This window comes from Salvelinus alpinus, chromosome 8 (genome assembly GCF_045679555.1).
Source record: "Salvelinus alpinus chromosome 8, SLU_Salpinus.1, whole genome shotgun sequence".
Classification (NCBI taxonomy): Eukaryota; Metazoa; Chordata; class Actinopteri; order Salmoniformes; family Salmonidae; genus Salvelinus; species Salvelinus alpinus.
This window is the reverse complement of record NC_092093.1, coordinates 28,569,595-28,585,915: the sequence shown is the minus strand read 5'-3', so window position 1 is coordinate 28,585,915 and position 16,321 is coordinate 28,569,595. Positions and strand designations below refer to the sequence as shown.

General features: G+C 42.2%; 2 protein-coding genes and 1 non-coding gene across 5 annotated transcripts; 1 reads left to right on the top strand and 2 right to left on the bottom strand.

Moving 5' to 3' along the window:
* Window positions 1-12,159: 12,159 nt before the first annotated feature.
* LOC139582872 (uncharacterized) lies at window positions 12,160-13,604 on the bottom strand. 3 transcript variants are annotated; one of them, XR_011676437.1, is made up of 3 exons: window positions 13,482-13,604; window positions 13,003-13,094; window positions 12,690-12,827 (listed from the first exon to the last, which is right to left on the bottom strand). XR_011676437.1 is itself a non-coding variant. In XM_071413284.1 (2 exons), the coding sequence occupies exons 1-2, from the start codon at window positions 13,358-13,360 to the stop codon at window positions 12,322-12,324; spliced, it is 642 nt and encodes a 213-aa protein (XP_071269385.1). In that variant the 5' UTR covers window positions 13,361-13,602; the 3' UTR covers window positions 12,160-12,321. The 3 variants fall into 3 exon arrangements, 1 of the variants encoding a protein (XP_071269385.1); XR_011676436.1 differs by lacking the exon at window positions 13,482-13,604 and adding an exon at window positions 13,225-13,360; XM_071413284.1 differs by lacking the exon at window positions 13,003-13,094 and having other exon boundaries at window positions 12,160-12,827; window positions 13,225-13,602.
* A 466-nt stretch (window positions 13,605-14,070) lies between these two features.
* trnas-gcu (transfer RNA serine (anticodon GCU)) lies at window positions 14,071-14,152 on the top strand. The gene has a single exon. It is a non-coding gene; the product is annotated as a tRNA-Ser (tRNA).
* A 50-nt stretch (window positions 14,153-14,202) lies between these two features.
* On the bottom strand, window positions 14,203-16,233 carry LOC139582873 (protein FAM177A1-like). The gene is made up of 5 exons (XM_071413285.1): window positions 15,980-16,233; window positions 15,517-15,654; window positions 15,359-15,413; window positions 15,184-15,278; window positions 14,203-14,820 (listed from the first exon to the last, which is right to left on the bottom strand). Exons 1-5 carry the CDS (start codon window positions 15,998-16,000, stop codon window positions 14,635-14,637), a joined length of 495 nt encoding a protein of 164 aa, XP_071269386.1. The 5' UTR covers window positions 16,001-16,233; the 3' UTR covers window positions 14,203-14,634.
* Between the last annotated feature and the right edge of the window lie 88 nt (window positions 16,234-16,321).

Genomic DNA, 16,321 nt, shown 5'->3' with positions numbered 1-16,321 from the left:
AACCAGTTCCAAATTTGGCACAAGTTCTTCAGATACATCCAGATATGTTGGGGCACGAGTAGAAAATGTCAGTGTCTGTGGGTTTTTTTCTTCCATGAAGACATGTGTGAGGGACTTGTTGTGATCCTGGCGGTAGTGTATTGGACTATATGTAAGACAGAAGACTTGGTGATTTTCATCAAGTAAAGTCCTTGGTCAATTGTGGGACAAGGATACTTTTATGCCCTTGATCAGTGGTAGTGTATGAGGCTATTTGGGGAGCCAAAGGTCTATTGTTGCTTTTGATCAAGTTTGTGGGTGGGGAAGAGGGCGGTTTGGTTGGGCATGTTGAAACATTTTGGTGTTGAGAGTAGGGTTTGGTTGGGCATGTTGAAACATTTTGGTGTTGAGAGTAGGGTTTGGTTGGGGGGCCTGTTGAAGTGTTTTGAATGGGGTGTGTTTTGGGGGTCTGGGTAGAAATCCAACAATGTAATCAAACTGGTTGGGAGTAGGATTAGGCCTCTCAGAGCATTCACTCCTGGCCCAATTGGGAATCAACAAGCAGTTGTCTGGACTTCAGAGGCTTGGAATTATAATTTTTTTGTATCAATTTGGTGCAATTTTTTAATTATGTGGAACATTTTCACAACTCAAAGCACATAAATCAAATCAGATCATTGAAATGTCTCATGCTTAAAATTTGTAAGCACATTTTCAATTGACTGAGTACATCAAACCTAGTGATTAAGACTTTACACTTTACATGACATGAGTTTTATGATATGGAAATGTGAAGTGCACATTTGGACTCACGGGGTACCGTACATCACCCCCAGAAGCCTTTGCAAGTGTTAAACCTGCATAAACATTAGTGAATCTCTTTCATCCTAAAGCAAGACGGCCCCTCTCTATACCCTTTGTAATTGGGGGGTGGTGTGTCTGGACTTGTAGCTGTAGCCTGGTTTTGATTACTATGAACACATCAGATGTAATTACAAGCATTTCGCTACCCTCGCATTAACATCTGCTAACCATGTGTATGTGACAAATAAAATTTGATTTGATTAGATTTTTAAGATCAATAAGGATATCTCTCTCTTACACACACACACACACAATTATATTCACTTATGCTGCAGACATCAGTTTTCTAAAATTAAGGATTACATTTTACATCCTAGATATTAGTGGTGGGACCCAATAATGCTATTTCCAAATTTTTATATCAATATGAACAAGGCATATCGTGATCTGGAAATTCTCTGATCTCTATACGGCATTGGTAATTTAAACATAGAAGGATATTTATCTGCTACAATTCCCCATTCAATACTGTTGTTTGAAAAACAAGCACTCAAGCTAAACACAAAGCTAAACATACAAGCATGTGATGATAAATACAATTACTTCTCAATGTGCACATTTTAGGTGTGTGGACCAGTATGGCTATTTCAATATAATGTTGATATCTTTTTATCGGTAAGAGCAAGGCGTATTGTGATTTCAGTTTATCTTTGCTGTTAACCTACAGTATACAGTGCATTCGGAAAGTATTCAGACCACTTGCATTTTTTCACATTTTGTTATGTTACAGCCTTATTCTAAAATGTATTAAATTGTTTTTTCCCCTAATCACTCTACACACAATATTCCATAATGACAAAGCGAAAACAGGATTTTAGCAATATTTGCAAATGTATTAAAAATAAAAAACAGAAATACCTAACCTTGATTCTCGAAATTGAGCTCAGGTGCATCCTGTTTCCATTGATCATCCTTGAGATGTTTCTACAACTTGATTGGAGCCCACCTGGTATACATTCTATTCATTGGACATGATTTGGAAAGGCACACACCTGTCTGTATAAGGTCCCACAGTTGACAATGCATGTCAGAGCAAAAACCAAGCCATGAGGTCGAAGGAATTGCCCTTAGAGCTCAGAGACAGGATTGTGTCGAAGCACAGATCTGGAGAACGGGACAAAAACATTTCTACAGCATTGAAGGCTCCCATGAACACTGTGGCCTCCATCATTCTAAAATGAAAAAAGTTTGGAATCCCCAAGACTCTTCCTAGAGCTGGTTGCCCAGCCAAACTGAGCAATCGGGGGAGAAGGGCCTTGGTCAGCGAAGTGACCAAGAACCCGATTGTCACTCTGACAGAGCTCCAGAGATCCTCTGTGGAGATAGGAGAACCTTCCAGAAGGACAACCATCTCTGCAGCACTCCACCAATCAGGTCTTTATGGTAGTGGCCAGACAGATGCCACTTCTCAGTAAAAGGCACATGGCAGCCCACTTGGAGTTTGTCAAAAGGCACCTAAAGGACTCAGACTATGAGAAACATGATTCTCTGGTCTGATGAAACCAAGATTGAACTCTTTGGCCTGAATGCCAAGCGCCACGTCTGGAGGAAACCTGGCACCATCCCTACGGTGAAGCATGGTGGTATCAGCATCATGCTGTGGGCATGTTTTTCAGTGGCAGAGACTGGGAGACTGGTCAGGATTGAGGGAAAGATGAACGGAACAAAGTACAGAGAAATCCTTCTCCAGAGTGCTAAGCACACAGCCAAGACAACACAGGTGGAGCTTCAGGACAAGTCACTGAATGTCCTTGAGTGGCCCAGCCAGAGCCCAGACCTGAACCCGATCTAACATCTCTAGAGAGACCTGACAATAATTGTGCAGCGACGCTCCACATCCAACCTGACAGAGCTTGAGAGGATCTGCAGAAAAGAATGGGAGAAACTCCCCAAATACAGGTATGCTTAACTTGTAGCGTCATACCCAAGAAGACTTTAGGCTCTAATCGCTGACAAAGGTGCTTCAACAAAGTACTGAGGAAACCATCTGAATACTTATGTAAATGTAATATTTCAAATGATTTTTTTTAAACGTCTGAAAACCGGTTTTTCCTTTTCATCATAGGGTATTGTGTGTAGATTGATGAGTGGAAAAACAATTGAATCTATTTTAGAGGCTGTAACGTGGAAAAAGTCAATGTGTCTGAATACTTTCCAAATGCACTGTATATTACATGACTGTTCCTGTTGGCAGAAATGTCATAGACCTTCACAAAGGCTCTCAACTTAGCATACTTAATTGGCTGGTGATGTTTGATGGGATCCTCAGTGTATTCAAACAGGTTAGGGTTAGGGTTAGTCAAACTGCTCAAAACTGGTGACTACTGAATCAAAATGTTGTAGTGCCTAGTTAACATAAATAAACAGAAAAAAAATATAAACGCAACATGGGACCAAGTGTTGGCGTTTCTCCTTTGCCAAGATAATCCATCCATCTAACTGGTGTGGCATATGAAGAAGCTGATTAAACAGCATGATCATTACACAGGTGCTCCTTGTGCTGAAGACAATAAAAGGCCACTTGGGCAGAATGGGCAGTTTTGTCACAACACAATGCCATAGATGTCTAAAGTTTTGATGGAGCGTGCAATTGGCATGCAGACTGCAGGAATGTCTACCAGAGCTGTTGCCAGAGAATTGAATGTTCATTTCTCTACCATAAGCTGCCTCCAACGTCATTTGACATCAGGAATTATCAAACTATACTGAACAAAAATATTAAACGCATGTCACGCCCTGACCGTAGAGAGCTGTTTATGTCTCTATTTTGGTTTGGTCAGGGTGTGATTTGGCTGGGCATTCTATGTTAATTTTCTATGTTTTGTATTTCTTTGTGTTTGGCCGGGTGTGGTTCTCAATCAGAGGCAGCTGTCTATCATTGTCTCTGATTGAGAACCATATTTAGGTAGCTTATTCCCACATGGTTTTTGTGGGTAGTTATTTTCTGTTTAGTGTTTTGCACCTTACAGGACTGTTTCGGTTTCATTTATTCTCTTGTTATTTTGTTATAGTGTTCTGTTCTAATAAAAAAGCATGAACACTTACCACGCTGCGCTTTGGTTCGACTACTCTTCTTCAGACGAAGAAAACCGCTACAACTCAACATGCAACAATTTCAATGATTTTACTGAGTTACAGTTCATTACATGTTGCGCTTCTATTTTTGTTCATTGTATAACAATATATTCCACTCATTATCTTAATTTCATTGATACACATATGATTCTCATTTGTTAACAATACAATTAACTATCACTTAATCAAACTGCTCAAAACAAATAACTTCTGAACCAAAATGATATAGTGCCTAGCTAACATACATTATATAGTTTGATAACTGCTGAACACTGCACATTTTTATATTTTTACTTCATAAATGTATCGATTTGGCATCAACTTATGTTGAAAAGGTCAAACTAAATCATATATGGATGTGGCTGTAAATACTACATCATAAGACAAAGTGGAAAGAGTCACTAAGTGCTACCATTTGGAATTATAATGTAGCGTACAAAGCACTGCTGAAATACCTGGGTTACTGTATATATGACAACATATTCCACCCATTATGTGAATTTCATTGATACACTGTAAGCAGAGTGACAGGCACCCCTGTATAAGATGACAAGTCACAAAAAAAGGTGATTGTGTACAATGTTGTGTAACAGTATAACTTTAGTCCGTCCCCTCGCCCATACCCGGGCTCGAACCAGGGACCCTCTGCACACATCAACAACAGTCACCCACGAAGCGTCGTTACCCATCGCTCCACAAAGGCCGCGGCCCTTGCAGAGCAAGGTGCAACACTACTTCTAGGTTTCAGAGCAAGTGACGTAACTGATTGAAACGCTAGTAGCGCGTACCCGCTAACTAGCTAGCCATTTCACATCCGTTACACTTGCAAGGAGCCGAAATCAAATCAAATGAAAATGTATTTGTCACATGCGCAGAATTGTAGAGCTTACCGTGAAATGCTTACTTACAAGCCCTTAACCAACAATGCAGTTTTAAGAAAAATAAGAGTTCAGAAAAATATTTACTTAATAAACTAAAGTGAAGAATAAAAGCGCAACAATAACAAGGCTATATACAGGGGGTACCGGTACCGAGTCAATTTGCAGGGGTACAGATTAGTCGAGGTAATTGAGGGAATATGTACAGTACATGTAAGTAGGGGTAAAGTGACTATACGTAGATAGTAAACAGCGAGTAGCACATGCGTAAAGAAAGGGGGGGTCAAAGAAATTAGTCCGGGTAGCCATTTGATTAGATGTTCAGGAGTCTTATGGCTTGTGGGTAGAAGCTGTTTAGAAGCCAATTGGACCAAGACTTGGCGCTCCGGTGCCACTTTGCATGCGGTAGCAGAGAGAACAGTCTATGACTAGGGTGGCTGGAGTCTTTGTCAATTTTTAGGGCCACCGCCTGGAATAGAGGCCCTGGATGGCAGGAAGCTTTGCCCCAGCGATGTACTGGGCCACACTGTTGTGGAAATTCTAATCAATAATGAGAGACAAGGTCAATCACCAATCAGGATGTTACTTTATTCAAAACGTATTAGTATCATTGATTAATTATTTCAATAATGAAGCTTGTCAACGACCCACCAATAGGTGATTCGTTGAGAGCCCAAAGAGTGGATTTGAGCAACAGAATTTTATAGCAAAGTACATCCTCCTGAAAGTTCATGACAAACAATAGATGTATGGAATGGGTCACAAGGTTAGGATTCGTCCAAAAGATACTAATAATTCACAGCAAACCGTATCTGCTGTAAAGACTTCTCATTGTGTAGAAACCAGGGTCTGGTGCCCAAAACAAAGTTCCTTTCCAGTTTATCCATACTGGAGCCATCTCCACCCTGGTACCTCATAGAACAGAAACACTAACTCATGCTACGAACTGCGGTCCTGTTAGGTTTATAACCCATGGCATCGAAAATATTCTGTCAACATTAAGCCCCCAGAGGCCCAGTCTCTGTAGAACACACACAGATGAGAGTGTTCTAAGAACCCCCTATCATATACATAAAACAACCATTTGATGCAATAACAGTATTTATAACATAATCTTGCAAATTTGCTCTCACATTACGCACTACCCTCTGTAGCGTTTTGCTGTTGGAGGCCGAGCAGTTGCCATACCAGGTGGTGATGCAACTAGTCGGGATGGTCTCGATGGTGCAGCTGTATAACTTTTTGAGGATCTGAGGACCAATGGCAAATCTTGAGCGGGAATAGGCATTGTCGTGCCCTCTTCACGACTGTCTTGGTGTGTTTGGACCATGATAGTTTGTTGGTGATGTGGACACCAAGAAACTTGAAGCTCTCAACCTGTTCCACTACAGCCCCGTCGATGAGAATGCTTGTGTGCTCGGTCCTCCTTTTCCTGTAGTCCACAGTCATCTCCTTTGTCTTGATCACGTTGAGGGAGAGGTTGTTGTCGACCTCCTCGATATAGGCTGTCTCTTCATTGTCGGTGATCAAGCCTGTCGTTGGCACACTTTATGATGGTGTTGTAGTCATGCTTGGCCAAGCAGTCATGTGAGTACAGGAGGGGACTAAGCACACAACCCTGAGGGGCCCCCGTGTTGAGAATCAGAGTGGCAGATGTGTTGTTGCCTACCCTTACCACCTGGGGGCGGCCCGTCAGGAAGTCTAGGATCCAGTTGCAGAGGGAGGTGTTTAGTCCCAGGGTCTTTAGCTTAGTGATGAGCTTTGAGAGCACTATGCTGTTGAACGCTGAGCTCTAGTCAATGAACAACATTCTCACGCAGGTGTTCCTTTAGTCCAGGTGGGAAAGGGCAGTGTTGAGTGCAATTGAGATTGCGAAGTCTGTGGATCTGTTGGGGCGGTATTCAAATTGGAGTGGGTCTATGGTTTCTGGGATAATGGTGTTGATGTGAGCCAGCCTTTCAAACCACTTCATGACTACAAACGTAAGTGCTACGGGTCGGTAGTCATTTAGGCAGGTTTCCTTGGTGTTCTTGGGAACAGGGACTATGGTGTTTTGCTTGAAACATGTTGGTATTACAGACTTGGTTAGAGACAGGTTGAAAATGTCAGTGAAGACATTTGCCAGTTGGTCAGCGCATGCTCGGAGTACACATCCTGGTAATCCGTCTGGCCTTGCGGCCTTGTGAAGTTTGACCTGTTTAAAGTCTTACTCACATCGGCTACGGAGAGCGTGATCACACAGTGTTGCTTGCCTCGAAGCGAGAATAGAAGTAATTTAGCTTGTCCGGCAGGCTCGTGTCATTGGGAAGCTTGCATCTGTGCTTCCCTTTGTAATCTGTAATAGTTTGCAAGCCCTGCTACATCCGACGAGCGTCGGAGCCGGTGTAGTACGATTCAATCTTTGTCCTGCATTGACGCTTTGCCTGTTTGATTGTTCATCGGAGGGCATAGCGGGATTTCTTATAAGAGTCCGGGTTAGAGTCCCACTCCTTGAAAGCTGCAGCTCTACCCTTTAGCTCAGTGCAGATGTTGCCTGTAATCCATTGCTTCTGGTTGGGGTATGTACATACGGTCACTGTGGGGATGATGTCATCGATGCACTTATTGATGAAGCCAGTGACTGATGTGGTGTACTCCTCAATTCCATCGGAAGAATCCCGGAACATATTCCAGTCTGTACAAGCACAACAGTCCTGTAGCTTAGCATCTGCATCATCTGACCACTTCTGTATTGAGCGAGTCACTGGTGCTTCCTGCTTGTAAGCAGGAATCAGGAGGATATAATTATAGTCAGATTTGCCAAATGGAGGGCGAGGGAGAGCTTTGTACATGTCTCTGTGTGTGGAGTAAAGCCGGTATAGAGTTTTTTTCCCCTCTGGTTGCACATGTAACATGCTGGTAGAAATTAGGTTAAACGGATTTGTTCCCTGCATTAAAGTCCCTGGCCACCAGGAGCGCTGCCTCTGGATGAGCATTTTCCTGTTTGTTTATGGCCTTATACAGCTCATTGATTGAGGTCTTACTGTCAGCATCGGTTTGTGGTGGTAAATAGACAGCTACGAAAAATATAGATGAATACTCTTGGTAAATAGTGTAGTCTACAGTTTATCATGAGATACTCTACCTCAGGTGAGCAAAACCTTGAGACTAGATTTCGTGCACCAGCTGTTGTTTACAAATATACACAGACCGCCACCCCTTGTCTTACCGGAGGCAGCTGTTCTATCTTGCTGATGCAGTGAAAACCCCACCAGCTGTATGTTATCCACGACTGGCTGAAACATAAGATATTACAGTTTTTAATGTCCCGTTAGTAGGATATTCATGACCGTAGCTCATCTATTTTGTCATCCAATAATTTTACGTTGGCTCATAGGACTAATGGTAGAGGCAGATTAACCACTCGCCACTGGTTCCTTACAAGGCACCCCAACCTACATCCCCGATATCTTTGTCTCTTCTTCATACGAATTATGGTGATTTGGGCCTTGTTGGGTGTCCGAAGTAAATCCTTTGAGTCCAACTCGTTAAAGAAAAAATCTTCATCCAGTACGAGGTGAGTAATTGCTGTCCTGATATCGAGAAGCTCTTTTCAGTCATAAGAGACGGTGGCAGAAACATTATGTACAAAATAAGTTACAAATGACGCAAAAAAACACACACAATAGCACAATTGTTTAAGAGCCCGTAAAACGGATGCCATTTCCTCTTGCGCCATTATCATATCATATGATATCCCATGCTGATCAAAGCTTAGCCAACTAACTATAATTATTCAGGGTGCCACTACCAAAACTCAACGTAGCTAGTAGATAGCCTATTCTTCTTCTTTAAAGTTTTATGGCAGACTACACCTATTGGTGTATTGCCGCTACCTACTCTACAGGGTATTGAAAGAAAAATATTCCATTGTGGGAAGGGGGGGCGACATAATACAAAAATGAATCAAATAACCATCTCACTCCTTCAGTCACATTGAAATCAAATCCTTACACAGTCTCAGGTGCCTGTGAGGACAGAGCATTTATAGACAGGATTCCTTGAAATGCCTCTGTAGAAAAATTCCTGAGTCACAAAAAACGCTCAGCCGCACTCACAATGCCTATTTTCTCAGATTTCCTCTCTGTTTGCGCTGTCCAGTTGAAAACCAAAGTGATAAACTCTACAAAGTCCACCTTCGTAACATGCAACATGTCAGGATCCCTCTATTGACAAGTAATATAATTTTGTGTCTCTACTCCTACTACCATTACTTATTCAACATCACTCCTTTCTTCCACTGTTCTGAACGCCACAGGATAGGAGACATTCTGGACAGCCCTTATTCTTGCCACCTCCGTCTCCTTCACCCTAACAGGACACTTCAGTAATTCGGGTGCATGTTCACCACAACAATTGCATCCTTTAGGCTCAGCTGGCATATAATACTCCTCCCGTCTACATACACCTGACCAAATAATTAACATTTATCACACTGCATGGGTTTGGGCACGAAGGCTCTCATAGGGAATCTCATACAACCAAAATACAGTCGTGGCCAAAAGTTTTGAGAATGACACAAATATTAATTTTCACAAAGTCTGCTGCCTCAGTTTGTATGATGGCAATATGCATATACTCCAGAATGTTATGAAGAGTGATCAGATGAATTGCAATTAATTGCAAAATCCCTCTTTGCCATGCAAATGAGCTGAATCCCCCTCAAAAAATTCCACTGCATTTCAGCCCTGCCACAAAAGGACCAGCTGACATCATGTCAGTGATTATCTCGTTAACACAGGTGTGAGTGCTGATGAGGACAAGGCTGGAGATCACTGTGTCATGCTGATTGAGTTCGAATAACAGACAATCATTGTTCTTCCTCTGTCAAGCATGGTTACCTGCAAGGAAACACGTGCCGTCATCATTGCTTTGCACAAAAAGGGCTTCACAGGCAAGGAAATTGCTGCCAGTAAGATTCCACCTAAATCAACAATTTATCGGATCATCAAGAACTTCAAGGAGAGCGGTTGAATTGTTGTGAAGAAGGCTTCAGGGGGAGCCCAAGAAAGTTCAGCAAGCGCCAGGACCATCTCCTAAAGTTGATTCAGCTGCGGGATCGGGGCACCACCAGTACAGAGCTTGCTCAGGAATGGCAGCAGGCAGATGTGAGTGCATCTGCATGCACAGTGAGGCGAAGACTTTTGGAGGATCGCCTGGTGTCAAGCAGGGAAGCAAAGAAGCCACTTCTCTCCAGGAAAAACATCAGGGACAGACTGATATTCTGCAAAAGGTACAGGGATTGGACTGCTGAGGACTGGGGTAAAGTCCTTTTCTTTGATGAATCCCCTTTCCGATTGTTTGGGGTAACTGTAAAAAAAGCTTGTCCGGAGAAGACAAGGTGAGCGCTACCATCAGTCCTGTGTCATGCCAACAGTAAAGCATCCTGAGACCATTCATGTGTGGGGTTGCTTCTCAGCCAAGGGAGTGGACTCACTCACAACTTTCCCTAAGAACACAGCCATGAATAAAGAATAGTACCAAAACATCAACATTTTGGGTCCATGGCCAGGAAACTCCCCGACCTTAATTCCATTGAGAACTTGTGGTCAATCCTCAAGAGGCAGGTAGACAAACAAAAAAAACACACATTTTGACAAACTCCAAGCATTGATTATGCAAGAATGGGCTGCCATCAGTCAGGATGTGGCCCAGACGTTAATTGACAGCATGCCAGGGTGGATTGCAGAGGTCTTGAAAAAGAAGGGTCAACACTGCAAATATTGACTCTTTGCATCAACTTCATGTAATTGTCAATAAAAGCCTTTGACACTTATGGAATGCTTGTAATTATACTTCAGTATTCCATAGTAACATCTGACAAAAATATCTGAAGACACTGAAGCAGCAAACTTTGTGGAAATTAATATTTGTGTCATTCTCAAAACTTTTGGCCACGACTGTACATGTGAGAAGGGAGACTCTTCATTAAAAAACAAAAGAATGGATTGAGTGGGCTTCCGCACTCCATCTCTAGCTCATTATTAGCTGTAGCTATCTGCAAAAGTGAACCATTTCCCCCCTTCTGTGAGTAAAAACCCGCTCGCCCTGGGATCCAATGAGATTCCTAAACAAGTTTATGAAGGCGGTACCTTATGGCATTGCATGGTTAAGTGCCCAATCAGAATTCATTTTTGGATTTTAACTACAATTAAATTATTACATCCCCCCCCCTCACCCCTCCTCAGATCACACACTGTCCCAGTCTGTGCTACTGGCAGCACTACACTGGCAAACCCGAACAGGGTAATTCATATAACATTTGTTATGTTTATGGGGAAACAAAACTAAAACTGGGGGGGTACAAATTCTATCTGGGTGGGTCCATGCCCAGCTTAGCCAACCCGTAGAGCCGGCCCTGGTTGCTAGAATTTTGGAGAGTGAAATGGTCTGTCTGAAAAGTCCACATTCTGATTGTCTACAACTGTCTAAAAATGTGGGCTCAATCAAAAGACACAGTGCAATCTGATTGTGATCAGATCATCCAGCCCATCTTCAGAGGTAGTCAGACACACGTTGTGTCTGCATATCTTACAAGTGTAGACCGATCTGGACAGAGAAACCATTTAAATCAAAATTCTTGTGTCTTACATTAACTAAATGTGTCTTACATTAAATAAATAATATTTTGAAAGAATAGCTGTGAAATAATTTGCATAAAGAAGGGACCAGGAAATCTGGTCACAATGCAGACACAGTGGATGGATAACAGAATGGATAATCAGAATGTAGACAATATCGAGATAGAGAACCCATGTTAGCACCAGGTATAAACGGGGCTATAGAGAGGCATTGGGATTGAGCTGGTACATACCGAAGCAGTGCCGTAGATTGGTTTAAGTGTCCAAGTGAACCAGAGGCCCTTTAGCACTTGATAAAGTTTTTCTGCTATGGTAGACTCTACAGTGCTGCTGACATGTGGGATGTTACATAACCAGTTCAGAGTGCCTTCCCATGCAAATCAGTGTTAGTTAATAATAACAGGTTCAGCTCAGTCCATAAAGGAAACTGATGGTGGACAACACTCCTTGGCTGGAGAAATAACTTTTTTTCTTTGACAGTGACTGTGACTGCCCCCACCTGGTAAGTATTGAAAGTACCTCTCTGCTTCTGCATTCAAAACAAACACTACTTGTGTTGGCGCTTCTTCCCTCACCTCCTGGATTTTTCAATGATTCGCATAATGTTTAACCTTGCTCAACTGGTAGCATCACATTTGCTAATGGTTTCCAATCGCATCAGCCCAAGGTGAAGAGTGTAATGTTTTATTATTTTGAAAATGTGGGAGAATTGCTCGCAGACAAAGTAAGCAATTCAGGCCCTCAAATGTTGAAAGTGTTTATTTGTTAACACTTGACTTTGCAATAACCATAAACAGGCATAGTATCAAACTGAATATAGAACAATAGTTGATAACAGGACAAAATGAAGGCTTGTGTTTACAAAACCATGGAAACAGAATTGAGGGCAGGGGCTGGGCAGTGGGTTATTGGAATGCTGCTTCATGTAGAAGTTGGTGTATTTTCAATTTTACAGCACTCTTCTTTCTATGGGGGAGCTTCCTAAGATACGGGAGCAAACTAAAGAAGAACATCTCATCTTCTATGTCCTCCAGTCCGTCCATCCCATCCATCTGCCACCTTCTCTTCCGGCTGGGCCCATTGGATTCCGACACAGTGTCAGGAGAGGGAGCATCCTCATCGTCTGCCTGGTCCCCCTCGATCTCATGGATAATGTAGGCTGATTTATCGTCCACACCTTCTGTGGCACTTTCCCTGTTCCTCTCCCTTTCCTCCTCTTCCAAGTCATCTGTGGTGTCTCCTTGCAAGCCCTTGGCCTGGATGAAGGGGGTAAGGAAGGACATGCTCCTGCTGTGCATCCAGGTCTTCTTGTGAATGTCCAGCTCCCCAGATGCTCTCCTCTGCTGCTCAGCCCGCTTGAATTTGACAAAAGTGTCCCTCAGGTTCTTCCATTTATTCCGACAGTCATCCACTAAACACCCCAAATTACACGTAACACAAAAAGAAGAGGGGAGTGGGGTAAGGATATCTGCATCTAACACAAATAGAGCAATCTCAATCTGACCTACGGATAGTCTGATCATGATTAAAATACACACATGACATTTCTTAAATGTTATGTAAACATGTATTTATTCCTAATTTACCTTATTGCAGGGATCACATTGTTGTTTTATTTGGGGGGATAACAATTGGCAGGTAGCTAGCTAGCTAAGGATGTAGCTAGGTACGTAGCTACCTAGGTGAGAGAAAGTTTGGTCAACAACAGTTCAAGTAGCTGGGTAGCTATAGCTAGCTAGTTGGCTAGCTTACTAGCTAACGTTAACTGGGTAGTTAGCAAGCTATTGCTAGCAGCAAGCTGACCTTACCAGGCATTTCCACTTGCAGACTTACAGCCCTCCATGCCCTTGCCTTTCTCTGTGAATCCCTGTATGAGTTTAAAGTTATGTTATACAACTCAGGGTAATCCGAAACAGCCGAAATGATTCTGTCAGCCATTTGCATGTTAGCTAACGTTAGCTTTCAAAGCACTCGCGGCTGCTACTATTCGTTTTGAATTCAAAGACAGTGCGCATGCGTATCAAATCTTTTCCAAACGCTGATAGGTCAAACTTGAAACGCTTACGTGCTGGCTAAAAGGCTTTACGTGGTCAGTCCGAACTCTGCATTGGCTGTGCAGCATTTACGAAGATATGGCCTCTGCTGAAGTCAGGGCATTCACACTTCTTGCGTTCCACGGGCAGCGCAGAGCTGTCGTGAAGGAAGTTGACAAGGAAGTGAGTTGTGTTTATACAGGACCTTCCGCACTCACCTACCGTCAACCAATCATGTCAATGCGGAGCTATACGAAGCCCTCTACATTGTTACAACATTTCAGAGGCGCACAGCGATGCGGTACAGAGCTCAAATGGCCTCTGCATGCCTCCAGAGGCACTATAAATGCGTCACACCATCCATACGGTGCCTCCAACACATCCAGATCAAGCATAAATTGGCTTTAAATTAGCTTCCACAATGCTTGAGACAGATGTAACTAGCTAGCTAAAACAAATACATTTTATTTATGAAAATTAAAACAGAACAATTCTAAAATGCAACGTTAAATGTTGAGAAAAATACAAAACAAACAAACATGCAGTAGCATTTGCAGTCCGGTAAATGATGTAGTTCATGAGGTTTGATAAAGCTAACTCTTTTACATCAGGAAGCATTACGACGAGGTGGCCGAGTGGTTAAGGCGATGGACTGCTAATCCATTGTGCTCTGCACGCGTGGGTTCGAATCCCATCCTCGTCGATAATTTTTATCGCTAGCCAAAGTGTACAGTCATCAGTTATACACAGCAATTATCTATGTTCTGTGCTATCCAGAATATTTATTCGATATTTTCACGCATAATGTACAAGACACATTTAGTCAGAAATTCAATTAAATTGAAGGCATGCATGGAAAATGTATTCTGCATGTTTTTTATGAACATTTCAGAATTGTATTAATATAGTCAGATAAAGTGCAATACAGTAGAAATCACAGAGGAACACCAACAAATACACACAGCAATATAAATATTTGCTCTCTTAGTTTGTTAGCACAAAAAGTTTAATGCTTTCAATGCATACTATTGTGTTACTATTTTTCCTTTAGTTTATTTAGCTTCTTTTTTTTTACTTACAACTTAACAAACAATGCAAAAAAAAATGTAAGTAACCATTTCACACCTGTTGTATTCAGCGCATATGACAAATAACATTTGTTTTGTTTATTAGCCTAGTTCTTATTCAGTGCTCATTATCATCTCGATAACCCATGTTGTGGGATCCTGTAGTTCTGTGCTCAGTGGCTTGAGAACCAGCAGGGACTCCGTGGGAGCTTGTGGCACCATATTCACTGCTCATCCTCGAAGAAAGGTGGATTCTCTCCCTTCTTTTCTCATAGGAGCATTCGGTGTCTTTACTGCCTGTGTTCTAGAAGGGAACAAAACCGCTAGCTTAAACATTTTTTAATTCGGTTTAGAAAAAGACTTCTGTTTGAGTGTGACTGCAAAAAAATTTAAGTTGGTGTATGTTTAATCAAGAGCTTAGAATTTGACTGAAGATTGGAAACAAGTGCATATGTGGTCTACATTTCTGACTATGTTGTGCAGGCTTTATGTGTAGGTCCAGAAACTTTTCCTGACCACTTTACCTGACCAGAGAACAACTCTGGGGCTTAGTGCCTATCACCAGGTTGTACCTAGTCAGCTCACATGGTCAGGAAAAACTCATGACTCTTATGTGGTCAAGAAAGACTCCTGGCCATATGTGTGTGTAATGTTGTATGTACCTTACCTTGTTGTCACGCTGATGTTCATCTACAGCATACTGGTATTTGGCAGTGTTGAGGCCAAGTAGACCAGCCAGTTTTTCCCCAAGAAAATCACAAGCTGAAGGCAATAACATGTTATGTAAGACAATGCTTTTTAAAAATTGTTTCAAGAGCACACATGAATGGAATGTAACTTACTGCGCAATGACTTCCTGCCCAGAGACCAAGTAAAAGCTCTCCATGGGAGTTTGGGCTAAAACACACACACAGATTAGTGCTGCATTCCAACTGTGCTCATGGACTAAACATTATTTATACTAAGAATCAAAATCTTAACTGTTTGAACACTTCCATACCATGTCTTCAGGCTCCCTAAACACCTCCTCTTGTAATGTATCCTCCTCCTCACTGTCATCTTCCTCCAGAGTCTCACCGCTGGCGAAATGGATGACCCTCCTCTGCAGGGACAGTGAAGGACCTCTGAACTGTCTCTCCTAAATGTCAGGACCCCGAGAGACACACACTGTTAATGACCCCTTATCCTCTCATACCCGTCCTGCATAAGCAATTCATAAAACACAAGGTCTGTGGTTGTGCTTGATAATGGTGTGTGTGCGTACTACATTAGCTTATGATAAGCAATTTCTACCGACGCCATCTATTTGCCAAGGGATAGTCTTAAAGGGCTATTAGTATGCTCCATACAGGAAACAATCATAAAAGTAGCTCTGAATTGAGAGATACTGAAGACGTATTTATAAAGAAATGTCTAACCTTATGACAGGTAAACCCTTTAGCCTACATATGAACAGCACTTACTTCCTTGAAACTGTCGCTCATTCTTCACACTGAATAAATGGTTTTCCTTTCCTTGTTTTGCTGCCTGTAGAGCAAAAATGTTTTCTCAGCTCAGAGTACATACATTTCCTCCACTCTGATGGCACTGGAATGGTCAATCAAGGCAACAGAAAAAAAAGCAAGATACTGGGTCCTACATTAGTTTGAAACCTGATACTCAACACACCAGAAACACATTTTAGTCATGCTTACTATGTACACCAGTCAGAGACTGCGGTCATTGGATGACAGGCTACTAATTTCAGTTTTCTTGTAAGGCTGAGGGTTGGGCTTGTTCCACTGTGTAGAATTTCAAGGTTTATT